Below are 12,580 nucleotides of genomic sequence, written 5' to 3' on the forward strand. Positions count from 1 at the left end.
TTTTAATTAAATTGCATCAAGATTCTACATGTGAGGTTTGTATGTATAATTTCACCCCTGGAGTAGATTTTTGGCGGAGAAAGTTTTTGTGGAAGGAACGCGGGCTCCTTTCCCCAACAGTGGCTGGTAATAGAGCCTACCATTGATCTGATGAGATAATTTATGCACGACAAAAATCTACTGGCTGTTATCTGATTGGCTAAGACTAACAAAAGTACCCTCAGGCATCCAGCTGTGGCTTTGGGGAAGGAGTGTGGGCTCCTTTCCTGAACAGCAGCTGGTAATCGAGCCTAGTAAAAATTTCGTGCAACATGGTAATGGGGTTAGGAAAATCGCAGATGTTGGTCATAAATAGAAAAAGGGTTTTGGGAAGTGGGCTGCAAATCCCCACCCAATTTTTCTGGGAGTACCTCCTGCAGCTTTTGCACAGAGTATTGAAAGCTGTAAGCAGTTAAAATTGCAATCGCTTGGTCGCTCAATGATTAATAAGTGATGAGAATCAGGAATTATTTTTTCTATCGCTGGCTTGAGATGTTTTGGTCCATAAAGAGAGAAATACTGGGTTGCTGTTTTTTTGGCTAGCGATGTTTCAGGGAACTGTTTTATAATCAACTGGGACAGTTGTAACGCTAATTGTTTCCTACTTTTTTGTACTTGTGATGACCTAAAAAACAGAAGCATTTCCCATTGCCAGAACTGGGTCACTCTTGGCCTGGTTAATAAATTTTCAGTTTGCTCCCATATATTCCTTTGAGTGTTATCTTAGCCTGTTCCAGGCTCTCAGTAGTTGGGGATGAGTGAAAAAAGAGGGTAAACAAGAGAAAACACGAGGGGAACTTAAGTGAGGAAGGGAAGGCCATTCCACTTCTAGTCCTCTCTCGTTTTTCTCTTACTCGCCCTTTTTTTTTTTTCCTTGTCCGCATCTACAGAGAGCCTGAACAGGCTAGTCTTATCTACAAGCAGCATCTGTCTTCATATACCAATAAAATTAGCAACTGACGTCATTAAGAAAATTCAAAGGTACCTTGTCACAAAATATCTAGCCTGTCAGACTGAGTAAGGAGATACATCATGGCTATTTAGGACAGCTTCGTGACCGAAGTCAAATTTATTACTATTATTCACCTTATGGAACTCAATTCCATATCCAGCAAATGCTCTTCTCTTCATTTTCAATGAAATGTCCTCTTCTAGAGACAGCTCTGCAGGCTATGACATGAACAAAATAAGTTACAAAGTTTTAAATAGTTTGAACGTAACACTATCGGATGTATTTGAACTCAAATATTTAACAGTGCACCAGGGTTTGTCGTGAAAGGCATGAAAGTTCCAGTCATATTGTGTGACAATTTATCCTACTTTTAAGTTGCGTGATTCAGGGCATCCAGGAGTGATAGAAATTAGAAGGGTGCATTGAGTCGATGAATACCAGTTAAGAGGTCCTTTGCAGCTAGGCCATCATGCGACCTACTTTTCATAAAATTATGGACTATAACTTAAAGATTGCCAGAAATGGAAAAAGCATGTCGAAAATAATTATCGAAATAGAAAGTTTGAGGCCCCCATCACTAAAGAATGAGATTTTATGACAGTTTGAATTTGTAAAAGATTAAGAAGATTTGTATGGAAAAGTTGTTGGAGAAAAAGACCTTGCTCACTGGCAACATTTTTTATTCATATCCTCTAAATTTTCCGAAAATTCAAACTGTCACATAAACTTACTCTTCAATGCCAGGGGCCTCAAACTTTGCAAATTTGCTATTTTCAATATGCTCTTTCCATTTCTGCAAGCTTGCTTATCATGCAATATTCTGTGATCAAAGTGAATGTTTAGAGAATGTTGTTATCTCTTACTGTGAAGTTTGCAAAGAATGGCCTGTTGAGTCTTGGTAATCACAACCAGCAGACCTCAGGATAATATGCCTGGCATAACAATCATATCCATCACATGAACACTGACCTTTTGTGAACATTCTAATAAATGTTTTCCACACCCCCAAGTAAGGTGTGAGCTAGGGGACCAAGCCTAGAGAAAAAATAAAAATAAACAAGATGACACTAATCAAAATAACAATTGACCATAATGAAGGAAAAGCAACAACACAAGTATACTAGATTTGACTAGTTACACATGTAATGAATAAAGCTTACTCACTACTGATATTCTTTCAAAAATTGTACAGTCTTGTACCAGTCCTGCAAAAGTAAGCAAATAAAATTATATAGAGCTAGGGTGTGGTGTTTCATTCCATACTTGTAATGCAATTCCAGACAAAACTAGTTTAGACTAATCTACATTGCATGTCTAAAACATTTTCATGCCAGGGTGCAAAAAAACAACAACAACAAATACACTAAGTGTGCATATTGTCGTAAATCAGCTGTTTTGTTGAGCAATTTGTCACCACTTTCCCAGCATGGGATTCTAGTTCATTTCAACTCAACTTCGAGTGTGTTAAGCCAGGTTTGTCTGACAAAAAACTACTAGTAGGACAATAAATAAAACTACAAGTCTTGATTCTTACAGTATATGCTTAAATGTCAATGAGTATTCTAGCTTTCTAATGCGAAGAACCGTCAATCACACCATCCTGTCAGATTTCTAAATATTGTACATGATGGTGAGTAATGTCTGAAGGATTTTCACACATAATAATCTACTTATGTGTGTGTGTGTCCTGCATTGTTTTTTACATTTAATTAGCAATTTGATGACTCTCATCAGCATATCAATAATCAATGGTCAGAGAAAGAGAGACAAGTGAGAATAATAAGCACTTAATGACTGGCCCCAAGGGAAACAGTGAGTTTTGTTTCCCTGAGACCCCAATGCTCACCTTGGGGAACATTGAGGTCAAGGGGAGACAAAACTCACTGTTTCCCACGGGACCAGTCATTAAGTGTTTTGTTATACCTCCCAACTCAAAAAATAATAATAAAAAAAAATGCTGCGGTTTCAAGGAGCATGAGCTGATCACATGCTAGTGGAAAGTTCAAGTTGTTGTTTCCCTAGGGAGTTAACGAGTTTTGTTCGCCCTAGGGAGTTAGTGAATTTTGCTGCATCAAATGTGACACGATCTCCTCCAATCGCAAAACATATTTGAGTTGGGAGGTACAGCAATGTGTCTTAGCCAAGCACATATTCAAGAACTTTGTCGACTTCTGGATATTTGTGATTCATTAACAGTGAGGCCAACAAAACTGAAGTAGCAATGTTAAAATCAGCTGAATCACCATTAAAGCAAGAAAAATGTATTTCACAAGTGGAAACCCGTGTAGCTCAAGGTTTGTACAATAGGTTAACTCACCTGATGGAGATATTGTAAGCAAGTGATTTTCTTGAGAAGGATGCCACGACAATGAAGATACAGCTCTCCCCGAGGCTGTCATATAAAGCGAAAAAGCAAAACATATTGTAGACATTTAGTAAACCAAATCAAAGAAGAAAAAGAATTTTAATATTTGAGTGTTACAGTACTACAGTAATTTAAAAGGTTTTTTTAAAGGAGAGAGGTTGGTCTTGCTAGAAGGGTTAACTACTGTACCTAGAAAGGCTAAAGCATATCCTGTATTTATGTGGAAATTTAAAACCAACAAAACTGGCTTTTCAGCATCACGAAATCATGTCGCATCAAAGGAATATGCACAAATAATGCTCCAAAATTATCTTGCATCTATAACCAAGGCTGTGGTGTTCTCTTTATTTCAGACCCTCTATAATTATTTTATGGCCATACACAGCATTATCTGGGTTCCTTTGAGTCTAAAGGAAAAATATTCACATATCATAGCAAACCAGTCTTTAATAATTTAAACATACACCCTACTATGGTTTCTGATGTTCTTTTAGTTTGAGGCAAGTTTACACAACAAAATTTGCAGTCAATGAACTGTGTATGTAGATCTGATTACCCATTCTTAGTCATTAAACCTGTTTACATTTGTTCAAACTGATGAGCTAGTCAGTCGTTCTTGTATTTGAAAATGGTCAATGAGGTGTAAGTAAACTGTCATTCTCAAATTCACTAAAAATTCATCAAGTTAAAACAAAGAAAATCACAACGGTGAAGGAGGTTTGGATACGCGGTCTTAATCAACATAAATTTTTACGATTTTACTTTTCTGCTTACTCCTCAGCTTCAATTGAGAAGATATATCAAACAATCAAGACAATGTTTCATCGGCTATCCAAACACCTCAAATTTCATCTGCTATGCTATGTGTCATAAATTGTTCTCTTTTCTTGGTGTTTGGATATCCTGATGAAACACTGTCTCTTGTGTTTGACATATAACTTAAAACGTTTCTTACATCTTTTAAAAGAATTTTGCATATTTTCACAATCTTCAAGGGTTTACAAATTTTTGTGTTTGTGTTTGTGATGTCGATGAACGGAGCACAAAAAATTAACACAAAAACATTCTCACTTGTGAAGACTTAATGATAATGTCAAGAACAAGATCTTACGTTTCACACTCCTTTCTATGAATGAAGGCTCTGTCTCATATCCAACTCCATAAGCTGGAGATGCTGCAACAACAAATAACAGGGAAGAAATCATCATTAAATGCTAACAGCGCTTTTGATGTTTTCTTTTCATTAGTCCTAAACAAGAATTGCTGACTGAATATTTCTTTGTCTTTATCATTTTAAGAAGTAAAACATCTTCTGTATTCCTTTTGAGTTTTAGTATAAATCTACCAATGTTCTATCACTTATAGCACTGTAGCTCTGATTGGCTACACTACTCACTATCTATTCTGTTGTAGATAGTGAGCAGCATAGCAGTGAGTGCTTGTTAACAAAATGACAGCTGCTTCTTTACGCTTTTAAAGTGTCTGGAAAGAGAATTTAGATAAAGTTTTGAATGACTAGTAGATTTATACTACAACAATTAGATTATTTGCTCTTAATATCTATGCATGACAGTTGACTTGTGCTGCACCCTCGTCAACTATCGCACAAGAAAAATCTTGAACTCATAATCTAACTGTTAAATAGAAGTGCAGCTTTTAGCATGTGGTTTTCTAAAGCAATAAACAATAAAGAAATTCAAAGTTTGTAAAGTGTAGATATTGCACATGATTCTAGTAACAGTCAACACATCAACTTGACTATACATGTCGTACTTACCAACTGAAGTATGTTGAATGTCGTAAAGCTGTACAACAGGACTTTCTTTACCGAGTGTCGCCAGTAAGCCAGATCGTGTTGGACTCCATGCAATGGCTGTTACAGGACAGGTCTGAGTCATTGTCATTAACTGTATAATGTTAAGGAGATAAAACATTGGCATACAAGCCTGACCACAAACAAGCACAATGCTCAGTCAAAATCACTCATCATTTCAGCTGCACATGTTGCAATACAATCTAGTAACTTACACTCTGTGCACAATGCTTTACATCAGTGAGAGGGACAAAGACCAGAAGTTTGTTTACACAAACATTTAACACACATAAAAAATCACAACAAAGGCATCTCCAACCCCGTCTCTAAGCAAGTCATTTTAATTTCCCCAGCCACTCGTCAAAAGACATGATTGTTTTTTATTTCTCTCCATCCAGGCAACAGTGAAAGTCTTAAAAAATCAGAAAAGAACTCTATCTTGGCTCCACATAGAATCAATGCAACTCCATGCTCCACTACATAAAATGTGTTACTGACCAAGTGTGAGGTCAAGATGGCTGGATATTGGCCAAGTTCTTTTTTTGTGTGTTTATGGACCGAGATGGAGTTGATGTCCATAAACTTGCAAAAAAAGAATGAGGCCAACATCCAGCCATCTTGACTGAATAAGCTTGGTCAACAAAGGATTTATTATACAGCTTTCATGGAAATTTTTCTTCCGGGACACAGCGGGTAGTCCTGAGTGGGCAGGATAGCTCCATCTTGCCCGCTTGAGTAACCAATCACAGTGCAGGATTTGATTCACCTTGCCCACTCATCGAGCTAGCCATATAATAAACACACGTATGACCCACAATCTCCCAGTTTGTAACTTGCTTTAAAGAAAACATTTGACTGCATCAATTTACATTTTTTTTTGAGCATTTCAGCATTAACAGTGCTGTACTGGATAACTTCCCAGTGATAAATCTGTACAATTTGACTCACCCCATAATGTTAATAAAATTCAGTTCACTAAACCATGTTGTTATTATTGTTATTTAATTAACCTAGTTATAAATGCATAAGTGATTAATGGCCTGCCTAGATTAGTACATGTACTTGCTATCTGTGTGCCAGATAACATGTAATTTTAAAATGAAAGAAAATAAAGATTATTGTTCTTGTTGTTGTACCATGTAATGGGTAAAGATAATACATTTGGTGAACACCTCAGAGACTAATTTATATTGATTTTTTTTCAATCACATTTACTAAGTACATGTACATGCAAATCATGAAAAAAGGATACTGGTTTTTCAAAATTCCGGTCATCCCAGATACACATAATACCAGGGGGACCCTATGACAAAGAAAGATTTTAAGTCAATTACAATCATAACATATAATGCACACAACACGCACACTTAAGTTGTACAGGTAATCACATGATTTTGATTGCTGCAATAATTGCACTTATTAGTTAGAGTGCTTGTGTATTCCAAAGTGCACAAGAAAGGTCATGTGATTACTGCAAAATTGTCTTACCTATATGAACACATCTAATAAAATAATTTCCGGCAACCTTAAGATAAAATTCCATGACTTTGAAAAGGGATTTAGAAATTCCCTGACCTGATATGAAACTCCCTGACTTTCCCCTGATCTTGTCTAAAATCTAATTTTCCCTGACTTTTTGCTGACCATCGCAACCCTGTCTTTGGAGAGTTTTCCAAAGTGATTGCAAACCTTCTAATAATATTGGAAAATCTTCAGAAACAAAAGGTGATCTTTTGCAATCTTTGGGTTATTATAAATAAACATAATTATTACAAGTATTGGGACTGTTCTACTGTAACATTACCCACCTCTGCAAATGAGGCAATTCTGTGTCCATCATGCGGGTCAACACACACACCGTAAACTGCTTTTGTAACGGCTGCATTATGAGGGCCAGTAGTGTCTACAGAAAAAAAAAACACTTTTAACATCACGGACAAAGTCCTGGGACATATTTGCACTTTTGCCACTTTTTCACACATGCCAAACACACAGTCATGTGCAAATACAACTACACATGCCCAGCCCATCCACACACCCTAACTACAATGTTGAACTCTAGTACCTGCAATTTCTCCTGAGTTTCAACATTGTATTCTGTGGAGGAGAGGGGACAGCACCGTATTTTTAAAAGGATAGCAGTGCTTTTTCTAGCTTTAGTTGTAAAACATAAATATTTCACAGCATTAGATCTGATTCCGTGTCCCAAGGACTTTTGTCCACCAATGTAGTGATTCCATTTACATGGAGCTTTTTAAGAAACATAAAATGTTATATCTAGAATACAGTGTAAGTAGTTGGAAACATAACTCTTGTTAACCAGGCACACAAACGGAACAAAAAATCCTCCAATTTTGATATTTGACCATAAACATCAAATTAAGCTGATATGTTTTTAAATTAAATAAAAACAAATCCAATGTTGTTTGAGTATTTAGGACTTTGATAACTATCATGTGAGCATTTACTTTGTGTACAGGTACTTCAAGACACTAAGGAGGTCATTTCTTTTTTCAGTAACAGCATTTTTCCCAAAACACAAATACTGGAAATTAAGTACATCAAAAATCAGTAAGAATAAGGCATATTGTCGACTCTACATGCAAGTACACATGTATGTTAGTAACCTCATTACAGGTAGGTTAATGTGAAATCAATACAGATGTAATGTACCCACCTCGTATGTCAAACACTCTCAGAAACTTCTGTGCCTGTCCAGTAATTAACTTGTTATGATCATTGGGTGACCATGTCAGGGAAAGAGTTGGGTCTGACGTAGCTTCAGGCATATAAACAACAAACAAAACAATTCAGAATTAGCAGATCTAAAAGTGCACTGAACAGAAGATCCAGGGGGTTGTTACTTGATTGAATTTTGACGTATAATTTATTCACTCTATATCAATCAATTTTAATAATACAACAAATACTGAAATATGACTTGCCGATGTTTCGTCTTCATTTAGCAAAGACTTCATCAATGCAACTGAACAAGGGATCAGAACTGTTACAAGATATACACTAGTTGATGTAAGATGCAGCAATATAAAAATGCACGCGAACTATCAAGTGGGCACGTTACAACACAATCCTAAATGAATCTAATAATATATATTACTGCACCCTAAAACAAGTCATTTCTCAGGTTATGGCTGCAGAAAAAGTCATCACTATTTAGTCCCAGAGGGTGAATTGATTGAAGCTGGTAGGTCCATTGGACCTACAATCCACATTAAAGTTTATAATAAAGTTACTACCTGTAACTCTACTCCTAAAATCAATTTTAAAATGTATCCATATGCTTTTCAGTCACCAGAGGATGAAAGGGAACAGGACATTGTTGACAGATAATATCCGTGCCCATCTCATGGAAGGTCACTGGAAATTCCCAGGGGGTCGGGGTCTCCAAACCCAACATTTTTAAAGGAAGTTATAAACCTGAACTGAACAACGAGTTCCTAACAGTGAAATGAAACACAAGCAACTGAACACCAAAACCAAAATGATGTCGATAACTGAAACGGAGTCAGTTTAATTGCATTGCTTGCGATTTCTTTTCAGTATTTGCTGTAGTTTTGATCATTGTCCAGTTAATTAATTTTGGATTACATATGCTAAAAAATTGCGATGTTAGAGCCAGTTTACCCATAGAGCATATTTAGTGCTGATCATTTAGATTTCAATGTCTTATAAATAACTAGCAAATACAATTATAACATAAGCAATGTTCCGTGAACAAATTGAGCAGATATGACAGCAGCTTACAGAGTTCTGCAAGAGGTCTGTTTCCTATAGCTGATGGGTCCTGGAAGCCTGTTCCTACGGTGATGGGAGACTGTTTACCACCAGTCACTCCAGAATGTCTACAAGAAGTACGTGAAAGAAACTTGTATATTAAAACACTTCACTTTAGGTATCAAGAGTGTATTCTTTCAGGCTGAATTAGTTTATAATCAATGGAATATTGGATATATCACATTTCAAGTGGAAACAATCCATCAATTAATACTTGTCCCTTGAGTCTGTTTAACTGAGCTGTATTCAGATTTCTTGCAGACACTGACAGCTTAGATTGGTCACTTTTTGTTTGTTTCAGTCCACCATATATTTAACAAATAAATTCCATGTTGCCATGCTTCTGTTCAGTAATAGATCACGGATGACCTGAAAATGTGGTAAGAACAAACTTTAAAAAGCGGCACACAAGCCGTTAGGCAAGTTGGTCACTGATGTTCTGACCACATTTTGATGTCTTCTGTAATCTGTTACTGAACAGATGCATGGCAACAAGGAATCTATTTGTTTTATAGAACAAACAAACCACAAAAAATTAAAAGATTTCATCCATACATCAGTCTTTAATAGGTCAACAGTAAGAACCAATCAAAATGCAAGAAAAATGTGAAATATTATTAAATATGTCAAGTCAAGCTAGTTTTTTCTAAGCAAACAAGAAATTCAAACTAGTGTAGTGTAACTCATCATCTGGTTAAAAATGTTATTCAGAAAACAGTCCTAAGAAAATATGTGCGCTGATTGGTTAAAAATTGTGTTTCTATAACTTGATAGAAACACTCAACTAGCATGAGCTGTTGACGCAATGATGGCATAAGCAAAGAGAATTTACATTTTGATAATCAGCGTTAGCAAGTTGTTTACCTTTTTTTCATCGTGGTGTTTTCTAAAAGAAGTAGAAAACATGTTCTCTGTGTTTCTATTGAGTTATAGAAACACTCGTGAAAGTTTGGAAACTGTGGAAACACTCGCCTGTGGCTCGTGTGCCCACAGCATTTGTCATTCTCCCAAACTTCCACTCGTGTTTCTATGACTTGATAGAAACACGGTACATGTTTTTTATTTCTTAAATAAACTTTACTATGGTTTTAACTGATTGTTCATATACTACATATTATAATCCATCAAATATTTTTGCTCACACGCGATTGGTTTAAATGTGGCATGTGACTGAATATTCCGCAGCTAAAACTGGGGAATATCCGAGTGATATTCCCCAATTTTCAAAACTGCGTGTGTTGCAAAAATATTTCAAGGATAATAAACACAATAGCCTCCACTTGGCGCGAAAATATGCTTGCATATTTGTCCTTGGACATTATCTGTTCCTCAAAGCTCACAGTTTTCCTCAAGCTACACTCTCAGAAAACTGTTCACTTCTCGGAACAGATAATGTCCGCGGACAAATATCCAAGCATATTTCCGAGCCAAATGGAGGATATTGTTTATTTATCTGATCTATCTGAACTTTGTACCAGAGACAAGGCCTGAAATCAATGCCAGGAAAAACTCTGATCAGAACCTGTTTTAGCAGTGGCAGTTGATCACAGAGTTGAACCAAAAAGTTGAAAAAAAGAACACCAACCTTTTTTCTTGATTTGCACTTTCTCTAACACCTGACAACAAAATAATCCAAATGGGAGATATACAACTTATAATGTAATGTGTACATGGATGTGCAATGACCTTTAATTAAATACTTCATGCAAGCTAACTATTTTCAGAATCCAGACAGCTATAAATACAAGCACCCACGTTGTCTTGAAATACTCTTGGAAATATACAACTTCTCACTGGTATCAAGGTTTGGACTTTATTGTCCTCTGTAAGAAATGCTTGCCATTAAGAGTAACTAGACATTGCCTGAGAAGTAATCAAGACATGTTCATGAAAATGCATCCCAAACTTGTGACATGTGCACCATTTAATTAATAATTTGATAATGTATTGTGTCATGTAGATTAGTTGCTTTATCAACCCACAGTATATATAATCCAATTCATATCATTCAATAGTTTATGTAATCCCTAAGTCCTTGAAGCACATTAAGTTCAAACGGTAAGTTTACTCACTGAGTTGAACGTTAATGTCCCAGACAAGAAGAGAAACATCATTTCTAACTTTGTCTAGTCCAGCTGCCAGCTGTGAAGAAATAAAACCTATCTTTACTCATAGTCTGTCCCCAGCCCTTCTATTTTGTCTTGAATCACACAGATTGCAAGCAAAATATTTACTGTAGGAGATACGAATGAGCCAAAATAAAGGGGGTGCAGCTGGGGGAAGACTAAAATAGATGATCTGTAGACTTCAGAAATTGAATTTCCCGTTTCTCCACAAACAGAAAATTCCCAATGGCTAAAAAGCCATTAACATGTCATCACCACGTCAACACCCCATCACAAGCATGTCATGCAGTTTGTGTAGATTGTTATCACTTGGAGCTGCTTGCTGAGACATTTGCTCACTCAATCAACATGTAAACAAGCTTCCTTGATTGTGATAAATTTGGGTTTTGGGCAGTAAATGGTATTTGGTCATGGAGCGTTTGCATGTTTGAACCACTTCATGGTTAACCCTCTGGAGAACTTTACCAGTCTATGCACAGGAGTTCACTCAAACATGATGGAAGGAATGTGGAGTCAGGTGAAGAAGAAGCTGAAGGCGATGAACATGACTGATGTCAGAAACAAACTTCCAGGATATCTGGATGAGTTCAGCTAGCTGAAATTAATGTTTTGGTGAATTATATATTTATTATTATATTACTTGGTTCTCTGTGCTCCTATTTGTTGGGTAATTCGTGTCTGGTCACATGGGTGTTGGATACCTGGATACTATACCATATTATACCTGGATATAATTGGATACCTATGCCATTTGCATGTCAATTACTTGCGATTTAATGACTTCCTTCTAAGTGCTTCCTACAGTTTTTGAAACTTACGGACAGCACTACAGACTTTTCTACTCAACAAAGTTTCCAAAATCCTTTTTTAATTTTGAAATTTGTTAACTTATTGACACGATTAATTAGTAATTGAATCTCATGTCCTACAACTCGGAGAGCAATCATGATCATTGTAATTTAAAATCAACCTTGCACTGTGCACTCCACTGATTTTGAAATTCCTCACATGAGAACTCCCTGAATTGTACTCCACTAGGTCCAGTTACTGTAATACTGGAGTTCTGCTGTACTTACCAAATTACTCTCAACAGGATTCCATGCAAGGCTATTACACTGTCGTGAATGTCTTGGAACTTTTAAAATAAAATAATTAACATATTAAAATTTTTATTTATTTACATCAGCAACTAAATTTTATAATTTTTAATCAGTGTCTGTAAACAGTTAAGACTGTTGTAAGTTGTTGATTCTTACCAAATTCTCTTGCAATTCCAAAGTTTGTTTGACTGTTTTCATTTCCAATGCTGAAAACAAATAAAATCGTGATTACAAATTTTGGGATAGAAAAATTATTTGCAGCCTATTAAAATAAAGATCTCTCTGAACACACTGTTTAAATTTTATCCCTGTAATATCCAGTGGTACAGTATGATGATCAGGGAATTACTGTTTCCTTACTAATGGGCAATTCATTGTCTGACATTAGGA

At 36.1% G+C, this 12,580-nt stretch overlaps 1 protein-coding gene across 4 annotated transcripts in view; it reads right to left on the reverse strand.

Moving 5' to 3' along the window:
- Positions 1-12,580, reverse strand: part of LOC110050413 (GATOR2 complex protein MIOS-like) — a 40,743-nt gene that overhangs the window by 24,527 nt on the left and 3,636 nt on the right. For all 4 annotated transcript variants that reach the window (XR_016206011.1, XR_016206010.1, XM_089284764.1 and 1 more), the window contains exons 5-18: positions 12,347-12,396; positions 12,167-12,225; positions 11,037-11,106; positions 10,550-10,580; positions 8,935-9,032; positions 7,847-7,948; positions 6,978-7,072; positions 6,422-6,472; positions 5,134-5,263; positions 4,468-4,530; positions 3,309-3,383; positions 2,156-2,196; positions 1,961-2,026; positions 1,126-1,209 (exon numbers count right to left, since the gene is read on the reverse strand). Coding sequence is in view for 2 of the 4 variants with exons in the window: in XM_089284764.1 (XP_089140890.1) it covers positions 1,126-1,209; positions 1,961-2,026; positions 2,156-2,196; positions 3,309-3,383; positions 4,468-4,530; positions 5,134-5,263; positions 6,422-6,472; positions 6,978-7,072; positions 7,847-7,948; positions 8,935-9,032; positions 10,550-10,580; positions 11,037-11,106; positions 12,167-12,225; positions 12,347-12,396 (1,015 nt within the window). In the remaining 2 variants the exon portion in view is untranslated. The remainder of the gene's footprint in view (positions 1-1,125; positions 1,210-1,960; positions 2,027-2,155; positions 2,197-3,308; positions 3,384-4,467; positions 4,531-5,133; positions 5,264-6,421; positions 6,473-6,977; positions 7,073-7,846; positions 7,949-8,934; positions 9,033-10,549; positions 10,581-11,036; positions 11,107-12,166; positions 12,226-12,346; positions 12,397-12,580) is intronic.

The sequence above is a fragment of the Orbicella faveolata genome, unplaced genomic scaffold (assembly GCF_042242905.1).
Source record: "Orbicella faveolata isolate gen_17 unplaced genomic scaffold, um_ofav_v1 contig_13, whole genome shotgun sequence".
NCBI classification, from domain to species: Eukaryota; Metazoa; Cnidaria; class Anthozoa; order Scleractinia; family Merulinidae; genus Orbicella; species Orbicella faveolata.